The 21,057-nt window shown below is 38.5% G+C and overlaps 1 protein-coding gene across 7 annotated transcripts in view; it reads right to left on the bottom strand.

Moving 5' to 3' along the window:
• Positions 1 to 21,057, bottom strand: part of Oxnad1 (oxidoreductase NAD binding domain containing 1) — a 63,869-nt gene that overhangs the window by 24,257 nt on the left and 18,555 nt on the right. For 4 of the 7 annotated variants that reach the window (XR_006853510.2, XM_046453002.2, XM_046453005.2 and 1 more), the window contains exons 6-9: positions 12,548 to 12,689; positions 6,443 to 6,685; positions 5,550 to 5,658; positions 4,752 to 4,955 (exon numbers count right to left, since the gene is read on the bottom strand). Coding sequence is in view for 5 of the 7 variants with exons in the window: in XM_046453002.2 (XP_046308958.1) it covers positions 4,801 to 4,955; positions 5,550 to 5,658; positions 6,443 to 6,685; positions 12,548 to 12,689 (649 nt within the window). In the remaining 2 variants the exon portion in view is untranslated. Of the gene's footprint in view, positions 1 to 597; positions 3,784 to 4,365; positions 4,956 to 5,549; positions 5,659 to 6,442; positions 6,686 to 12,547; positions 12,690 to 21,057 lie in introns of those variants that run through there. The other 3 variants (XR_006853511.2, XM_046453004.2, XM_046453001.2) reach the window with 3 other exon arrangements.

Here is a 21,057-nt window from a genome sequence, read left to right as displayed (position 1 = left end):
TCAAAATAAGCCATGTTGTGCAAAACCAACATTATAAAAATGTACTGTAATCCTCTGAAGTGTTTTGCTTCCTTCCACATCATGAACGGGACAATTCTTTGTGTATTGTGTAATGTATGAAAGGATGTAATATTTGCCCAATGTCCTATTTACAGGATAGCGTCTGTGTGTGCATATATATATATATATATATATATATATATATATATATATATATATATACACGTTATCCTATAAATATGTATACACACACATACACTATACTGTCCCAGTGTCCTATTTATAGGACAATCTGCATTATTGTTCTTAATGATAATAAAGGATAAACTCTAGATTACGATTTCCAACTATGTGCCAATTTACACCTGCGTCAATTTTGTTGAAACATAGTCCAAAAAATTTAGGACTTACTGAGTTAACAGCATGGAGAGAGAGCCTACAGACTGGGGAAAAAAAATCTATTAGCTACTCTTCTGATAGAGAACTAATATCCAGAATACATAAAGAACTCATCCGCCCCCCCCCCCAAAAAAAACACCCCAATCAATAAATTGGTAAATGAACTAAACACACAATTCTTAAAAGAACAGACAACAATTATATGAAAAAGTGTTCAATATCTTTAGCAGTCAGGGAAATGCAAATCAAAACTACACAGATTTTGTCTCACTCTAGTAACAATGGCAATAATTAAGAGTACAAATAGTAATGTCAGCAAGGATGTCGTGAAATGGAACACTTATACACTGTTGGTGGGATTGTAAATTAGTACAACCACTATGGAACTCAGTATGGAGGTTCCTCAAGACTGCGACTACCAAATGATCCAGCTCTACTACTCCTTGCTATTTACTCAAAGGAATTAAAGTCAGTACACTGTAGAGATAGATGTATGCCCATGTTTATGGTAGCACAATTTGCGATAGCCAAGTTATGGAACCAGGCGAGGTATCTGTCTATTGAATGGGTAAAAATGTGGTATATATACACAATACAGTTTTGTTCAGCCATGAAGAAGAAATTATGTCATCTGCAGGAAAATGAATGAGTATCACATTAAGAGAAATAAACCAGGATTGGATGCTTTCTCTCATATGTGGAAGCTCTGGAACAAAAAAGAAAGGAATCACCCAGAAATGCCTAGACAGGAGAACAAGAGGGGAGAGGGAGGAGTGGAGGTTAAGGGGAGGTAATAAAACTGCTCACTTATGTCATATGCATGTGTGAATATGCCACAATGAATCCCACTATTCTGTATAATTATTATGTACCAATAAAAAAGTTCTTAGAAATAAAAAAACAATCAATGAGTAAAATAAATAGTATTTTCTTGACTCTTTTCCAGCTACTGTCCCATCTTCTTTCTTCCTTTAAAATAAAATCCCTCAAAATTATTATTAATGCTCATTAATTAAAATTTCTTTCTTCCCAAATGTTCCCAAATCCACTCTAAGTTTTCACTTCCAACATCCACATTATCAAGATCACCAAGACTTTCCAGTTACCAAGTTAGTGGTCTCTCGTCAGAACTCATCTTTCCTGCCATAGGAACGTAGTGCAACTGTGGACTTTTGAGGCCATGGGGCTGGTGGGGGCTGGGGGGACAAAACACAGAAGGATTATAGAAGAGAATCATTGTGACTTGTGTTGAGTATGATTACATTAAATTTTGTCTATTAGAAACAGACATTGAAGAATTTATGTCACTGAAGTGGGAAATGGATGCATGGGAATTCACTCTACTATTTCCTCAATTATGGTATATACTTGGAATTTTCCACAACATTTTTCTTTTTCTTTTTAGTAGGAGCTACTGACCAGGATCAGGGTCCCGGCAAACATCTTTAAACTCTGCAACCACCTAAAGAAATCTTGTTGGTGATGATATACACCCTGCCTTGTAGAAAGCCCCTGTGAGGGTAAACTACTGAAGGAAAGCCAAGTATTTGTTCCATTTTTCTAATGCACACTGGTAAATCATACCAACATATAAAATTTGGAAAAGACTCATGTATCTCATATTAACCTAGTTTCTTGTTAAAAGAAACATTTTCACAAACTCATAGGGCTAAAGGATCCTTAATAAATCCTTTAATTCAGCTCATCTTTGTACAATCCCTATGTAACAAATATTTACAAAGTACCTACTGAGTGCCACATATAGTGCTAAACGACAGATCCCTACCCACATTACAGTTCAAATTAGTGGACTAACTAAGCCATCAGGCCTCTTGAAATCCTTTCTGAATAGGACAAGGAATAGCAAATTAATGGTGAAAAATACCCATGCAGTGTTCTGCTGGCATATATATGTGATCACATTTAATCCTTTAACAGTCCTGGGGGAGGCAGTAGTTATATTGCCCGTTCACCTGTAGCTACAAGTATGTAATTTTAAATGAAGCATAATGCAGTTCAGTGACTTGCTCAAGATCCTCTACCTAGCAGGCAGAATAGTTGATATTTGAACTTGGACAGCCTGGCCCAAAGGCTCTCTCTAGTCTATACTCTTCAGTCACCACACTATAAATTCCAAGCCACCCTGACTGTAGTCTGCTCATTTGGAGTACCAAAGACAAGTGGACTAGCCTGGCAGGTAAGGGCAACAGGACATTCTTGGCCAACAGAGCAGAAAACGATATTCAGCACTGAGTGCTGGAATGACAGAGACGAAAGGAATAACACTGCAGGCAAACAAAGGTCAAGACTTGGCCTGTCTCAGCAGCTCACAGATGGTGACAGTGAATCCACAGCAGGGTGGCAGGCAGAGCTGGGATCTCCAGGAGAGCTGGCCCTTGCTCTCTGACAACAGCAGGCACACAGCATGGTGCTGGCTGGACAGAGGCAGGGAGCAAAACCCCCCATGCTCTTATTCCCTGCTGCACAGAGGATGCTCAGCCTGCACCTCCACTCCTGATACAGAGGCCTGGGAGGGCTCTTTCTCTTGTACCTTTGGGGTCTCTCCCCTGCCAGCTACCTTCACCAGTTGGCAGAACTCCATCCCCCAACCAACCCCTGGAGACCTCACACACCTGAGTATTATCATGCTGTGCTCCTATGCCTCTTGAGTACTCAGCTCTCAAACCCAGCCTTCAAGCAGGACACTTTAGAAACAACTGATAAGTCAGGGCTCCCTGTGGCAGTCCAGAGCTTCTCACACTCCCCTCACCTCTGAAACGCAGAGGACTTTGGACTTTGATATGCCCATCAGGCCAAAAGCACTTCTCTTCTTCCCAATGAATTCAAATCTGGGATCAAATACAGTCATGAGGCACATGATGACATTTTGGTGAACAATGAGTCACCCTGCACTTTCACCATATAACGATGGATGCCATAGCCATCTTAGTTTGTGAAGTATCATCCTGATGGCCACATAATGATGAAATTACCTAACACCACACTTCTCAGAACAAACCCCAGTCACTAAGCAGCACCTAACTGAAATTGACAAATAATCTCTGCTTGAAACCTGATGAAACTTAAAATAGCACAGAGGCTACAGTGGTGATGCCAGCCCTCTTCTGGGGCCATCAATTATGTGCTCAAGCCCTGCAATCCCTGGGAGGCCTGCAGCAACAAAGAAAGGTCAACTTGTCTTCTCTCATCAGCTCAAGAACAAAATCTCAAATGGGCTTTCTGAGTCTCTAGCACTGGTCTGTCCTCCTTCCCAGGCACCCTGTAGTGTTCTCCAAGCTGACAGCCTTGGGCCCAGGACAGCCTGTCACAAGAAAAATGCCAACCCTCAGGCAGCCTAAGGACTTCTTTTGGGTTTTTAAAAATCTAAAAAAAGAAAAAAAAATTTACAAGAATTACAGTCTGCTTTCTAGCAGTTTCAACACAGCAGCCTTGAGATAAAGCTGTACCCATTCTTTCCATCTACTCTAGGAACTGCCCCAATCCCAGATTTAGTAAGGAATTAAAATATCATTGCTTTCTCTCTCAATTATCCAACCAGTATATGTTCTATACTAGCTGGTGCCAGATACAACCCTGAAAAAGCAAGGAAACAAAGAGCAGAGGAGCAGAATTTGTAAGTGGCTCCATCCCCCAACCAATCCTAGGCATATTCCCACAGCCAGCCAACCACTAAAGGCAGACTGAACATGAATCACAGCAGTCCCAATCACACCTTTGTCCCAATCAAGCCACCTCCTACAGCAGTAAGGCAGAGAGCCAAGACAGCAAGCACTTTACTAGGGAAAAACCAACTACTGGTCATGATATATAGGATATTGGCAAATATGCGAGATGTTCCATGCCCTAAAGCAGTTTTCCTAACAATTTTCCATTTCCAAACTAAGTTCTGATGTTCAAATAAGGCTGTAGGCCATGGGTAAAGTTAACACAGGCATTACAAATAAATTTTCAAAGTAAATTATTAAGAATGTATTTAAAATTCTAAGTTCATTGAATATAGGATATATGGATTGCTGACAATTTAAAGTTAGTCTACAATTCACAAAAAACCCCCACAATTTCATAATTAAAAATTTAAGTACACATGACTTTTCCCCTATGTGCAAAAGAAAATGTATACTGACCAATTTGTGGTATATCATGAGATAATAATTATTAATAAAAGCAAATTTAGTCAAAAATAATTTGATCAAAGAAGCCTTTGTAAGAAATTTAAGTCTGTTAGCCAGTTTTTCTTTTACTCTCCAGCTCGTCACTTAGTTCAAAATTGAGGCAACTCAAGTAAAGGTAAATTCATCTTGCCACAAAAGATATGAAATAATCTCTCTTACTCTCTGGAATGGATCTTGCTTCTTTCTCTTTTGTACCTTTGCCGGCTCCCTACCACCACTTCTCAAAGCAAATGTGTTCTTTGGGAACATGGTTGTTTTCCAGTTGCTTGGAGAAAAAGTCTGTCATTGGAGGTGGGCCACAAATATAGAACAAAGTCTCTTTTGAAATGTGGTCTTTTATCTCCTCCTCTGTTATTCTTCCTTCTACCAAAAAACAGAATAAACACCAAATTAAGCCAGACATTATTTTTATTCTGAAATGAGGACAGACCAACCACAACTCAGCAAAGTGTTTATTTAATGTAACTCAAGCTCAGTGCATCTCCAGGCTTCTTAAACCTAGGGGAGGCTAATCACAGCACATTGCAAAGAAGGCCAATTAGTTTACTGGTCTTTGGTTGAGATGCAAAGCTGTCTTCAGCAAGTAAATTAAAACTTTTATCAAAATCCTTCCAAACAGGGAAGACAAGTAATTTAAATGACTGTTAATAGCAAATGGAATCCATTCAGCCAAGGATGGAATATAACTTTTTTCATGAACAGTATAGTGATGATGCAAAGGCTTCTTAAAACAATGTGAAAAATAAAATTTTAACATGGGTAATAGGAAGCCTATATATAAGTAAATCCAACTAAGTATTTTCTTATTTCTTCCGTGATGAATCATCTCTCCATTCTCCTGGTAGTGACATTCCCAGCCAGCAATTCCCAACAATAAAGCATCTACGCCCAACCAATGGCAGCCATGTCCACCAAAAAACTGCATGGAGACAGTCAAAATATCTTTAGGGCACTCACCCGTGATATATGGCTTAAGTTCTGCACTGATTTGTGTAGTCTGTTTTGTAACATGCAAACTGCAAGCAATCTTCTCAGGAAATTCATTTACTAAATCGAGGATATTTTTCTGGAATAGCAAACATATTTGGTCACACTACAATTTTTAAAAAATCAAAGCAGATGGGCCCAACCACTGATGCCGAACCACAACTCCCATTCTACACACGTCTGTCGCTCTTGCTCTACTTAGAGAGATATTGTTTGCAGTCTAGCAGGCCAGAGCATTCAGAGTACGGAGGGCTATTTGGCTTTAATTGAAATCTGAATATGCTAACAACCATATTACCAACTCTCCGGGAGTTTTTTCTTTTTCCTTTTTCTCAAGCATTGGCAATCAAGCAGCAGTTTCACTGACCACAGTTGTGTCTTTTAACTGTTTCTGTTCTTTTGTTCACTTCTGCAGCTGCTAAGCACTCGTGAGTGAAAGCCTTCTCCATGGAATGTACTTAGTTTCAACAGATGCAATTGATGGGGTTTCATTTACCCAGCTGGGTTCAAACAATCTAGGTCTCACCTACTACCGTGACACGAGCCCACCTGTAGATCTCTCAACTCTTCTGGACTCATGGTACCATGTGACTTTCCTGTCACCTAACCTCTAGATTCCATCCCACCAACCCCCCACACTATCCTGTTCCTTAACTAAAAGCTTCCTCAACACCGACAGTTTTAATTGTCCTGGGTAAGATGTGTTAATTTTCATTTGAGCATGTTTAAGCCTTGCAAAGTCTTTTGTTTGAACCTTTGCAGAAAAATCAGAACCTAGAGAAGAAATGTTTGTGGACATTTAGTACCACTACACAAGTTTGCTTATAGCAAATGATGAAACATACATCTCCCCCCGCCCTTACCTTAAACAGGAGTTCGCCGGTGTTCTTTGCACTGTAGAATAGTTTTATTGTACCTATCTCATATCCACTTCCTTTGTTTGCGCGCTCACGGTGGAGATCTGCTGAGTACCGCAGGATGGAAAGCAGGGGGTTAATTCCAACTCCTCCTGCAATCAACACGAGGTTTCTAGGGGCATCTGTGGGCTGAGGGTCAAAGAAGAACTCTCCACCCACTCTCACAGCCACTTCAGAGTCAAGTGTACACTAGGGCAGAGAAGAGAAAGATCCTTTAGTCCTTTATGGTACCAGTCTTAAACAAAAAAGTTCTACTTTAATAAAACCCACTGAGTCTACCTTCTGCATTCTTATCACTATTTAGGACTATGTTTAAAATAGCTTGCTCTTAGTTGTCCCAGGACTCTGTGAATTACTTCCACTTGTCCATGATGCAGGCCATTTGCTGCCCAGCCTTCATGATTCAAACTGCACACTCACTCCAGAACTGAGAAAAGCAGCCTTGCTTCAGTGATTCTGCCATTTGTTAACTTCTCAGGTGAAAAAGTAAGTTGAAAAAAGTGGTAATGAACTCCAGCAGGGGAGAGCTCTGGAGTATGGGTCTCCTTTTATCTGTAAGTGGTATTCCTTTGTTCTGATCAAGGCTGAGAGAGGCCTGATGGAACAAGGGTCATGATGCGGGCTGCTCTGGGCTCATCAGAGTTGACAAGCATATACTGGAGTCTCCCTCCTGATCTCAGGCAGGGTACAGCCAGATCGGCTGTGCAGGCTTAGACCAGCACTGCAGTACTGTTCAACACTGTTCACTTCTCTCCAGAGCATCCAAAACAGGAGCCAGAAGTCACACCAGGAGTGAGTCTCACATACACCCACCCAGGTAAAGCACTTACTACTTGGTGAGATCACTTATACCAGAAATGTCACCAGAGATTAACACTGGTTTTCAAAGGGGCAGTACTGCCCTTGATGGGGTGTTTTGGAAACTTGTGACTTTTTGTTGTCACAATGATTTAGGGAACCCAACCAGCATTTAAGGGGAAAAGGCCAGAGATGCTAGATATACTGAAGTCCTAGAGCTAGTACCTATTAAACTGATGGTTAAATCTGCAGGAATTTTATGAGCCAGTAGGTAGTATAAAATCAGCACTGACGTATTTACAGCACAGAAATCCCCAAATAATACAAATCAGGGCTATTTTATTTAGGAGTTGACTGATCACCATACCATTATCTGCAACACACAGGACTATCCTGACAATGACTTCTAAATGGCGCATAGTTACATAGATAGATGAAGCTGGTTTGTAATGGTCTTAGACTAGACTTTAACTCATTACAAAAAAGTCTTTGAGTTTATTTGTAATAGATTTTATTTGGTCTGAATTTTCCAGAATGTAACCACTAAGTACATTGTACCTGGTTGTGTTCAGAACCTTATCAAACATATTCACTGTGCTGGAAAACCACATGCACTGGTGGTGACATGTGTTCTTTTGTCACACACACACACAACACTCCTGTTATCACCATTTGTAGACTGGGTATTCTTGGTGTTCTATGTTTAGAAACAATCACTGAAGCACTCCATTCTATATCTAGTTCAGATATGCCCAAGCATTTATATAATGAAATACATAGTCTTTGATCATTTTTCTTTACTTCTCCTTTGTAAGTACATTTTTTAAACGTATGTTTGTCTCAATTATGAATTTCATTTCATAATAGTTCTATAAAGGAGGCATTGAATCTGACAGGGTTGAGAATCCCTCATTTTGGAGAAAAACACTGACCTGAGTCAAAAGAATTTTAATACAGCTCAATAAAATCCAGCAAGTACTTTAACTTCTGAGCCTTTGCTACACCTGCCCTGTCCACTTCCAGGCTGTTGTGGGCATGAAACGACTCACAGTAGGGGTAACTCCCTGCTGGTATCTGGCTCTATGAAAGAAAGTGTTTTCATTATTATGGCTGTCACAGAGAACAGGTGGTGGGTGAGCCTGATTCCTTCTTCCACTACTAAAAAACAGAAGCCAGGAATAAAGAAATCTGTATTAAGAGCATAGGTTTGTCCCATTACATGTTCTTGGTAAGTGAACTCTCTCCTTAAGTAATTACACACTCACAACTTTTGAGAACCAAATCTTTGGCATTCATACCTTGGCACCTCACAAGGCAGGTGAGTAGTAAGTACTTTTGGACAGGAATTTAACTTGAGGCTCTTAAAAATGAGTTAAACTTAGAGAAAAAAATATAAGAAAAATGAAAATTATTTTAATTCATAAAATAGGTCATTTTTGTAAAGAACTGTTAAATGAATGAAAATCTCTGGGGGGAATGTCTTAATTTAACTATTTTAAATATGCAGGAAATTGTTACATGAGTGAGTTTTCATTTTGACAAAAGAAATTAGCAGCAAGGGAGCACTGGTTAGGAATAACAATCTAGGAATGGTTGTACTGGCTACCAAAGTAAAATGCTCCTTCAAGTCTTGAAAATAGAACCTAAAATACAAGAAACTCTGCCTAATGATGACAATGGATTTCATGTTCCTATATCCTCCATCGCTCTCTTACCTTCCCATACACATCTCTCTATAAGAATTTGGGAGACATCGTTTTTTTTTCCGATGGCCATCTTCAAGGTGCTTAGCAGTGACAACAAAGAAAGCTGTTAGCTCATTATTTTTAGAAACTAATGTATGTTCAACCTCAGAACGGCCAAGAAAATATACCACAGGGAAACCTGTTTTTTTGTTGTTGTTTTGTTTTTTGTTTTTTTGTTTTTTTTTTAGTGACAAAAATAATATTCAATAGATCTATCTTCTAATTTGCTACCATCTGGAAAGAATCAAAAGCCATCTTTGTCTTTTCCTGATCAATAAAAACTGCCAGGACAGCAAGAACACAAGACTCAAGACACCGCATAGCATAACATGTAATTAAAAGGAAGTTACCTTCAATTACTTAGAAATGTATCATATTTGAGCATAGATTTTGTACTTGTGAAATAAAAAAAACCTTTCCACAGTAACTGTAGCCCAGTACACAATAGCTATCCAGAACCCCTTACCCTGCCAAGAGCTTGAGCCAAAGCCAATAAAATAAAGGAAGACATTTATGGCACTTTATCCATGTCTCAACAGACCAGCTTGCTGCCACACAGACACTCACATGCCTCCATTGTCCACTCTTAATAGCTTAATAAGACAAAATCCTCAGGAGGAAAATAGCCACCTGAAAATGGTTCCAAAGAAAATCTGACTTCATAAAGGCTGTTTGCAACTCCCACTGGGCAGAGAACAGGCACCACAATTAGGAGGTGCACTCAGGCAATGCCACTTTGAAATTTTCTACAGCCTCTAAGAAAAAGTTCCCTCATTGAAATGCCAATGAGGCATGAAACCTAGCAGAGAGCTGTGGACCAGCACCAGGTCAGGTCACATGGGCACCAAGAGCAACCGCAGGGCAGAGTGTGTGCGTGTATTGGGTGAGTACATATTCACAGGTTCAGAGCACTAGGAACCAGAATGGCAATGCTCACTTGGAATCTGACAAGAGGCATGTGGACCTCTTGTTGGTCTCACCCCAATGGCATATTTTAGAGACTCCAAGCAGTTGATAGGCAGTAATGGGTTGAAAAATCTACAGATAATTCTAAAAAAGGGATGAGGCAGCTAAGGCCATACCAAAGGGGACTCAGAAGATGAAAGGATAAAAATGTGACAGGATATATTTACAGTAGAAATGCCAAGGCAAGCAAGCACCTGGGGACCGTCCTGAACAAATACAATGGACATGTAGGATATTAATATCCTTCTACATCTTTATATCCTTTCCAGTGAAGTGTCTATCCAATCTTTTGCCCATTTCAAAAAATTATTGTTCCTTGTTTTCTTTGTTGAGTTTTGAGAGTTCTTTTTATACTCTGGGTACAAGTCCTTTGTTGGGTATCTGATTTGCAAATATTTTCTCCCAGACTATATGTAGGTTATTTTTAAAATTCTGTGAAGTCTTTTGCAAGAAAAGTTTCAATTTTGATTAAGTCCTATATATTATTTTCTTTTATGAATCTTGCTTTCAGTGTCATGTCTTAAGACTTCTGCCTGTCCTCAAGTTCCCAGCATTTTCTGTTTCTTCTAGAACTTTCATAAGATCATGTTTTACATTTAGATCAACAACTAACTTTGAGTTAATTTTAAATTTCAAGTATAAGGTTTAGGTCAAACTTCTTGCTTTGTGTATAGATGTAAAATTATTCCAGCACTGTTTGTTTAAAAGGTATCCTTTCTCCACTGTTTCTTTAGCACTTTTGTCAAACAAATGGTCGTATTTCTGATCTGTGTCTATCTTTTCACCAGTACCACACTATTTTGATTACTGTTGCTTTACTTTTATCTTAAATTTGAGTAATGTGATTTCTATTTCTTATGCTGCTTTTCCCAAACTGTTTAAGCTATTCTTTTTACATTCCATATATATTTTAAGATCATTTGTTTATATCTACAAGAACTCCTGTTAAGATTTTGACTAAAATGTGGCTCCTACATAAATACAATTCTCTAAAACCTTTAAAAAAATATACTGGAGTATGTTCCAGGTTCTGCTGAAAATAAGGTTTACAGTTTTGTTTTCTGTTTTCCGTTGTTGATGCTCAATGATGTCCATGAAAATAAAGGGACAGTACAGATTTTTTGAAGCCATATTTGTATCATAAAAAATGCCCAGAATGGGATGGAGGTTGTTGGTAAATATAGAAATGAGCACAACATAATAAATCTATGTTATAATTTATAAGTCAATTTAAGGAGGAGTAACTTATATTCAATCTAATTCATGAATATTTACTCATGTCTTCTTTGATTTCTTTCATGAAATTGAGATAAATTGTGCTTTCGGGAAGACCAACTCTCTCCAAGAGGGTTCTGTATTGGGGGATGGGCCAAGACAGTGTCCTAAGCTAGCAAGTTTTCACAACACAGCAGCTTCCTTGAGCCCCTACAAAGGCATATTACTTCCTACAAATATGACTGGTCAATATGATTCTTTGTATGCCCTCTCTCCTAAACAAACCATGTTGCAGCGAGGTGGGACTTCTGCAGTCAAGGAAGTCAACCTTGTTTCCAAACTTTTACAGGTAAGAGAGATGTCCTACCCCTAACACATGTATTTTTGTTATTACACTGTGGAATCTGCTACTATTGGCCTTTTTCCTCTTAGTCTCATGTGGCTCCTACATAAATACAATTCTCTAAAACCTTAAAAAAAATATACTGGAGTATGTTCCAGGTTCTGCTGAAAATAAGGTTTACAGTTTTATTTTCTGTTTTCCGTTGTTGATGCTCAATGATTTCCATGAAAATAAAGGGACAGTACAGATTTTTTGAAGCCATATTTGTATCATACATTTCTTTTAGGTAAAGGAGATTTTTTTTAAATGCCCAGAATGGGATGGAGGTTATTGGTAAATATAGAAGGCACACTCTAATCAAGAAGAGGATGGCAATGATGGAAACAAGGGCCAAAAATTATGTAACTGACCTATTTTGAGTTCAGACTTTGCTATCAGAGTTCAAGTAATGACAGGCAGCTTACATAGGTCTTGTATTGAGCCCTGTGGTAAAGTATGTGTTTAAGTATGCAATTAAATTTGGATTGCCTCTCAGAACCCTATGAAGAGCTCTCAAGGGGCTAAAATGGAGAGCACCATGGATTTGTGCTCATCTCTAGGCACCACGGTATTATGTAATCAGAGGTAGTTTTCCTCCAAATACTGGACAAAATGATAATTTAATTTCCTTTATTTAGGATAATTATAGTAAAACAATCTAATTTACAGATTTACCATTTACACAACAAACGGTCAATTATCAAAAACAAAATATTTTAAATCTACAATAGTATTCCACCAAATATTGTTTGGTAAAAACAAATTATCTCCAAATCCGAGGTCTTCTGAGTCATACTTATCTTTACCTTTTCTAGGAAACTATGTGTGAACATGTACCCTTTATACTCAACATTAGGGTTTTTAGGTAGATCAAGTGAGCTGAACCCAAATTTGTGGAAGCCAGAGATGCCCATATCTCCAATTTTTAAAAAAGCAGTTGCTTACCTTATCGTGAATCCAGAGAGCAGGCGGGTGGTTTGTATATTTCACTGCCAATTCTATCATTCCCTCTTGCTCTAGCAGTCTGGGACTTGAGCATATTGAAAACCCACCAACTACAGAGACTCCTGGAATAAAGAAATCAATCCTAAAAGAAAAGGCAGATAAATGATTACTGTTGAAGCAATTTTAAAAAACAGTCAAACAAAATAAATGAAATCGACAAAACTTTAGTTAACTTGACCAAAGAAGAAAAAAGATAAACTACTAAAATTAACAATAAAAAGAGTGGCTTTTATCAATCTTACAAAAATAAAAAGGAACATAAAGAAACTATATAAACAACTGTATATCAAAGATAGTTAACTTAGATGAAAAGCTCATATTCCTAAATAGACACAACTACCAAATATAAATCAAGAAAAACAGAAAACCCAAACAGATCCATAAGAGGTCAAAGGACTAAATCAGTAATTTTAAAACTTCCACAAAGAAAAGATCAGGTCCAGATTACATTACTGGTGAATTCCAAACATTTAAAGAATACTAACCTTTCACAAACTCTTCCAAAAATAGAATACTTTCCAATACACTCTGTGAAGCTACTAGTATTACCCTGACACTAATCAAAGATACTGCAATAAAACTACAGACCAATATCCCTTCTGAATAAAAAAAAAAAAAAAAAACAAAAAAACTTTTTTTTAAAAAAATCCCATGAATACAAGGTTGATTTAATTTTTGAAAACAATCAATGCAATACTACTTAATAGAATAAGGTACAAACCCCACATGATTATCTTACTAGATACAGGAAAGGCATGTGATAAAATGCAACACTCTTTCACAATAAAAACACTAAAGATACCAGGAATAAATGAGAACTTCCTCAAACTTAAAAAGGGCACCTGCAAAACACCCATGGCTAACCTTATATTTAATTATGAAAGGCAGAAAATTTCCTCCCTATAGGAACGAAACAAGGATATTTACTCCTACCATTTCTACTCAATACTGCACTAGAGGTTCTAGCCAAAGCAAGCAAGAGAAGAAAATATGAGACATTCAGATTGGAGAGGAGGAATTACAGAGGGTGTCATCTCATACATAGAAAACCCAAAAGAATTCACTAAAAAGATATAATTATTAAACAACTGCAAATTAGGTTGCAGTATTTCAGTATATTAAAAAAACACTTCCATACACTAGAAGTGAACTATCCAAATGTGAAATATATTAAAAAAATCCACTTGTAATAGCACTTAAAAAAACAAAATAATTGGTAATAAATTTAACAAAGACTTGAAAACTATAAAATGTTGAAAAAATTAAAGATTTAAATAAATGGAAAGCTATTCCATGTTCATGGATTAGAAGATTTAATACTGCTAAGATGGCAATACATCTCAAATTTATCTACAGATTCAATGCAATAACCTTACCAAGCCCCCACCTGGTTTCTTTGCTGAAACTGACAATTTAAAAAAAATTCAAATGGAAATTCAAGAACCCAGAATCATTAAAACAATCCTGGAAAAGGATAAATTTAAATGACTCAGACCTCATGATTTTAAAACTTACCACAAAGTTAGAGTAATGAAGACATGGTGGTACTGGTTGGTGTAACCAATGCCAGATATGAAGATCAATAGAAAAGAATTAATAATCCAGAAATAAACCCTTAAATTTATGGTTTGGTTGGTTTTTTGTTTGTTTGTTTGTTTGTTGGGGTACTAGGGACTGAACTCAAGGGCACTCAATCACTGAGCCACATCCCCAGCCCTATTTTGTACTTTATTTAGAGACAGGGTCTCACTGAGTTGCCTAGTGCCTCACTCTTGCTGAGGCTGGCTTTGAACTTTCGATCCTCCTGCCTCAGCCTCCCAAGCCGCTGGGATTATAGGCATGAGCCATTGCACCTGGCCAGTCAATTCATTTTTGACAAAGGTGCCAAGATAAATCAATGGAAAAAGAATAGTTTATTCAGCAAATGGTACTGGGACAACTGGATATCTATATGCAAAAAATAAAATGATGTAGGGACATCTGTCTCATACACACATAAAAATGGAGCACAGACTTAAATATTTAAGAGCCAAAATCATAAACTCCTAGAAGAAAATCCAGGAGTAGATTTCACAGCATTAGTTTCCTAGATGTGACACCAAACCACAAGGGTAAATCCAAATAGAGAAATTAGACTTCATGAAAGTTAACAACTTTGTGCTACAAATATGATCAAGAAAGTTAAAAGACGACCCACAGAATGTGAGAAAAGATTTTAATAATACATCTATTAAGGGATCTGTATTCAAATTATATAAGGAACTCCTCTAACTCAGTAATAAAGAAAACCCAAATTTTAAATGAGCAAATGTTTTAACTAACATTTCTTCAAAAACAATATTAAAAATGCTAGTAAGCACGTGAAATGATGTTAAACATCATTAGTCATTAGGAAAATGTAAATCAAATCCACAATGATCTACCACTTCATATAAAATAGGATGGCCATAATCCAAAGGACAGAAAACAGCAAGTTTCAGTGAGAGTTTAGAGAAATCGGAACCCTTATACAATGCTATTAGGAATGTCAAATGGCATAGCCTTTAGGAAACATTTTGGCAGTGCGTGAAAATGTTGAGTTACCTACCATATGGCCTGACAATTTCACTCAGGTTCACACTAAAGGGAAAGGGAAATATATGTCCATTTAGAAACTTGTACACCAATGTCACAATAGCCCCCAAATGGAAACAATCTAAGTGTTGATTAACTGATGAATGGATAAACAAAATATATTCATACAATGAAATGAAGTACTGCTATATGCTACAACATAGTTGAGCCGTGAAATCATGGTAAGTGAAAGAAGCCAGGCAAAGGAGTCACAAAAAGATCACATAATCTGCCAGACACAGTGGCTTATGCCTCCCATGCCAGCAGCCTGGGAAGCTGAGGCAGGAGGAACACAAGTTCAAAGCCAACCTCAGCAAAAGCAAGGCGCTAAGCAACTCAGTGAGACCCTATCTCTAAATAAAATACAAAATAGGGCTAGAGATGTGGCTCAGTGGTCGAGTGACCCCGAGTTCAATCCCCGGTACATCCCTCACCGAAAAAAAAAAAAAAAAAAAAAAAAATCACATAATCTATGATTCCATTTATATCAGTGTCCGGTGAGACAGAAAGTAGATCCATGGTTATCTAAGGGGGCAGGAATATAGGAAATGAATGGCAATTGGTACTGGGTTTCTTTGTGGGATAATGAAAATGTCCTAAAATTTGATTAGGCTGATAAACAACTGTGAATATACTAAAACCCAGTGAATTGTACTCTTTACATAAAATTTAATGTATAAAATTCACTTATCTCAAAAAATGCTTTTTAAAGAAGTACAACAAGGAAGGAAGCACAAAAACACTTTTGCTGGTATTTGCCAAACTTAAATAGGCTGACGTGGCTTTGTGTCATGGCTTGTTTCTCCTTTTCTTCTAACCACATCTTACAGCCTAAAACTCTTAGGAGTTTTGAGCTTCCAATAATTCTATGCCACAGAAACCCTTTTTGGTGCAGATTATAGGAAATGCAACAAATCTTGTGAAAACGACAGAAAAATGTATTAGAACCCAGCACCAAGAAAAATTCTCAACCCCGTGTCTAGGAAGATTTAACACCCATTCTAGGTATTTCTCTGCCATCAAGAACAGAAAGTATCCCATTTCCATTTGTTTTCTTACACACAGCTTATGTGAAAAGCACAAGAGGCTTTCTATCAGTTTGGTCTATGACCTTAAAATATATTTTACTCTAATCTACAGCCTTAGACATTTGCTCATTTCTGATAGTTTAAAAAAAAAAACAACAAACCAGCTCTATTCGGGCACAGTGGTGCACGTCTGTAATCCCAGTGGCTCAGGAGGCTGAGGCAGAAGGCTCACAAATTTAAAGCCAGCCTTAGCAACTTAGTGAAGCCCTAAGCAACTTGGTGAAACCTTGTCTTTAAAAAATAAAAAAGCAGGGGATGTGGCTCAATGGTAAAGTACTGCTGGGTTCAATCCCCAGTACCCTCCCTCCCACCCCATCCCCCCAAAAGGGCTCTAGATTGGAAGTGTTCCAGGAAGGGCCATCTCATCTACTTCTACCTATTTTCACTTGACTTTTCTCTGTGAATACTTTAACTTCCCTTTCATTTGGGGCAATATAAAAACTATAAACACTATAGTTCCCATTTGTTAATGTGTGCTATATAGTTCCCATTTGTTAATGTGTGCTATATGCTATCCGAGAGGAGGTACATAAATAAAAAACAAACAGCTACTTTTGCTGCTTCATCTCCTGAACTACAGCACCCTCTGCTGCTCGATGGTGATAAATTCCTTTTCCTTAGATTACTAAAAAGGATTGATCCCTTTCACCTTTGGAAAGCTACCTTCGGAGAAGAAAACAACTCCTAAATTAAAAGGTACAAAAAATTCAAATTATATTAGAAGTCCCATATTAATGTATTTAAGAAAATATGCACATTACATATTTCATAAAACACCTGTCCATAAAAGAATTAAACTTTAAACACAAACCTTTAAAAAACACCCTTTGTAGGATTAATCACTCTAGGAACATGAGCAGAGGCATCTACTATGTATAAGCAGAACTGAGAAAAGGGATCCAGGTGTGTAGTAAAGCAACACATTTGTGTCCAACTTTGACAAAGCAGGCAGCTAAGTCCTATCCACAGAGGTGATCCCAGTGCTCAGCACACAGGGCATGCCAACCATAGTCAAATGATGATATTTATGAGATCCCAAACTCTAGTCCTCTGCTACAGCACTCAAAGCTCCTCACCCACCTGCCTACGACAGACAGCACTGCAATGGGAGGTACAGAAACTAAGGGTATCTTGGTTCCTGCCCTCAACAAATTCATTCTAATGGGAAAGAAATCACAAAAATACAAGTAAGTGGGCTTTGATAAAATATTAAGGTAGGGAGACAGATCAGAGAAGGGGCAGTCAATACCACCAGGAGTGAAGGAATTGAGAGAAGAAGCCACTTAAACTGAGTCTTAGAACAAGTCAACAGAGGACAGAGGGTAGATAAAGAGCCAGGGAATGCACTTTCTTTGTGTAATTGTGTGAAATTCAACACTGCTGCATCCAGTTGTGTAGTTTGTATGCTGTCAACAACACAGTGACCCTACTCAAGGGTGGGGTAGTAGTTCCCAAAGTTGCTTTCTAGCAAAGAAATTTATATCAGAACTAAAAGTCTTTTTGCTGCAAATATGCTTTGGCCTTGCTTCCTCTTGGGCATCCTCCTTTAGACAGCCCAGAACGGACTGATCACTGACAGCACCATCAGTAACGTCATTTGGCAGTATGCACTCATTCACCCTCTGACTTGGCCCACAGTTCTGTAGGCAGAACCAACATCTTCCCTGCAGGAGAACTGGCCAAGTAACTAAGAATTGGAATCTGACCCCTGGGTTTCACCAGCACAGATAATCTAGCTGACTGGGTGAAATACTAATTATTATGGTTTGAATATAACATGTGGTTCAAAAAGCTCATGTTTGGCAGTGTAGAAATGTTCAGAGGTGGAATGATTAGGAGAGCTATAACCTCAATGGTGAATTAATTCATCTGATGGATTGATAATCTGAATGGATTATTGTGTGGTAACTATAGGCAGACGGGACATTGCTGGAGGAACTGACATTGGGAGTGTACCCTTTGGGATTATACCTTGTCCCTGGCTCCTAGAGTGAACAGTCACAGTCTCAGTCACTCTCTCTCTTGCTCTATTTGCTTCCTGGCTTTCATAAACTGAGCTTTCCTCTGCCATGCCTTTCCACCACAACGTTCTGCTTCACCTTGAACCCAGAGCAACGGAGCTGGCTAACCATGGATTGAAACCTTTGAAACCATTGTTCTTATCAGGTATTTTAGCTATAGTGATGATGAGCTGACTAGCATACTAACAAAAAATAATACCAAACTAATGAAGTTAATATTATCCACTGTGAAAAAACACTTAGTATCCCAAACAGGAATACTATTGCTCCCTATTTAAAGATGTGAAAACCAAAGCCCAGAGAAATGTGGAAAAGGCCCACATCAGACCTAGCAGGTAGGTAGTCTTCAATATGAATTGGGCAGTCTCCAGAACACGAGGCCATGATGCCTCCCCCTCTGGGGATGGATCCCATCCTCAGCAGTGCAGCCACTGAAGAAGGCAGCAAGTGGAACAGGGCAATCAAGATCTTGCATGAGGACTGTTAGTGCCACACTTCAGCCCTGAGAGGGAGTGCCAATCTTTCCACAAATAGGGAAGAGCAATGACAAGGTCAAGAGCAGGACTCACCAAGAAGGTACTTTCTAATAAGCAAGCTGTCAACCTACTGGTAAGTGGAGTCCAAGAGCTATAACCCTGCTGATAGGAAAGATATTTTTGAGATGGTTTCTCCTTTTGGCCTTTCTCTCTGGGTTGACTTGCTAGAACACAGTGCAGTGTGATCTAGCACTTCTCTCTATGTGCTGAAGAAATCTTCATGGGGATGTGTAGCCAGAGGTCAAATTGGTCATGGACAACATTTATTTACTTAAAGTTACTCCTGGAACCTCATTCTGAGAGTTTGGCAGGTGTCAGGAGCTGTCACTCAAAAATTCAGAGACGTGGGACAATGGCCCAATCTCTCATCCCAGAGATAAGCCCAACAGCAATCCTCTCTTCACCTCAAGCAGCTCTCCACTCTGATCACCACTGGCTGGGAGGCAGCCACATCCTAACTCCTTTCACTAATCCTTGCCTTCTCCAAAATGCCACATGGACGTTACTACTAACCCGTTCATCTAAGAAAACCCTAGAACACAAACCAATCCTAGCAACAGCAAAGAACAGGCGGACAACACCAATCTATGCAAAATGGCCATTGTGTAATCATAAAGTCAAATACCAAAAAGAATTCATAACCCCAGATATATAATAAATCAACAGTAAGGGTGAAGTCTTTTAAAAGGGGAGGGTTTGAAGGCTAGACCCACAGCTGGGAGGAAAAGGGTCACTGCCAATCAACCAGTGATCACCATCCCCTGTATGACTTCTGAAGCAAAAGTCTGAGACACACACTAAAACCAGTTCTAATGTCAGTGACCAAATCCATTTATTGGACTGGAATACCGACCCTGAATAATTTTCTCTTTGGAATCACAATGGGACCCCATTTCTATATATATGGCTAGGGAATGATGACATTTTTCTTATCAGAGAATTGCAGTTTGCAAGAGCTAATGCACGTGCAGGCACACCATGGTGGAGCATTATAACCAAGGCTCAGGCTTTTTCTACCCAGGAGACTGGAGTCAGAGTCTTGGAATAATTCAGAGTTGAAGGCATGGAGACAATGCTATGCACAGGACACAAACACTTCCACAGAAAGGAAATATGGAACAACAGATCATTACAATGAAAGTTTTCACTTTTCAGCGTAATAACTGCTAAACCATTTTTGAAGGGTAAATATGTTGCCCACCCCCAAAACTGCCAAAATGGATTTAATATGTATCACCGAACATGTGCAAAGATTGCAGTAAATTGCTTCACAAACGCAAATTATTGCAATCAGCATCTTGTTTTCTAGTTCTAAATTCAAAGGCAAACTATTAACACAAGACTGCTAACTCTTGCTATTATCACACTTGCTATTATCACACATCCTCCTCCTAACAAAACCACATCTCCAGATGGACTGCCAAAATTAGTCAAGTGACTCCTAAGAAATACTATGGAGATTGACATACCAGAAAACTCATTTAGAAATGAATGCTTTATTTAAATAAAGGACACACACACACCCAAACACACCTTTCCTAGGGAAATACAAGTTGCTTTATTTACAATTCAACTTGAATTGCAGCTCAGTGAGGCCATTCCAAGGAACAGTGGGACAGCTGGCCTGCTAGCTTGTCAGCATACTGATTAGTCCTCAGAGTGGAATGGAACAGACTTAAGATTTGTGTGTGAGCTGGGCCTGACTGGGGAATCCTGTGAGTAAATTAAGCAAAATATTTAAACTTAACCCAGGCAAGGTATGAGTAACACAGGAATTCAGTCAAGAGGATGGTTAGTTCTATGACATAACTGGTTATTCTTTTCAGACGGCTTGGTCAACTCTGTATTAGACATTAAAAAAAGACTTTTAGAAATGTACAAATCCCCAGCAACACAAAACTCAAGCAGATTAGATGACTGCAGTGTATTCTATTAGGATGCATTCCTGAGAACATAATACTCAGAGCTGTCAATTCCATGGACTAGAACTAGCTTCTTTGTTTGAAACTGGAAAACTCAAAGCGGTTTCCATTATATGACTGAGAGACAGGGCCACAGGGTCAAAACTGAAGTGGGCTCAAGCTAAGAAAAGAATTAGATTCTCCATACTAGAAAAGGCACACCATGAACAGAAATAGCCTAGAATTCCTCTGTGGGAATGGGAACAGCTAGCCACAGAAGTCGAAAAGATA

This window comes from Marmota monax, unplaced genomic scaffold (assembly GCF_021218885.2).
Source record: "Marmota monax isolate L192 unplaced genomic scaffold, Marmota_monax_Labrador192_F-V1.1 WCK01_AAM20220418_F8-fsc00042, whole genome shotgun sequence".
Taxonomy (NCBI): Eukaryota; Metazoa; Chordata; class Mammalia; order Rodentia; family Sciuridae; genus Marmota; species Marmota monax.
The sequence above is the reverse complement of the archived record's forward strand: the minus strand, read 5'-3'. Positions and strand labels throughout refer to the sequence as shown.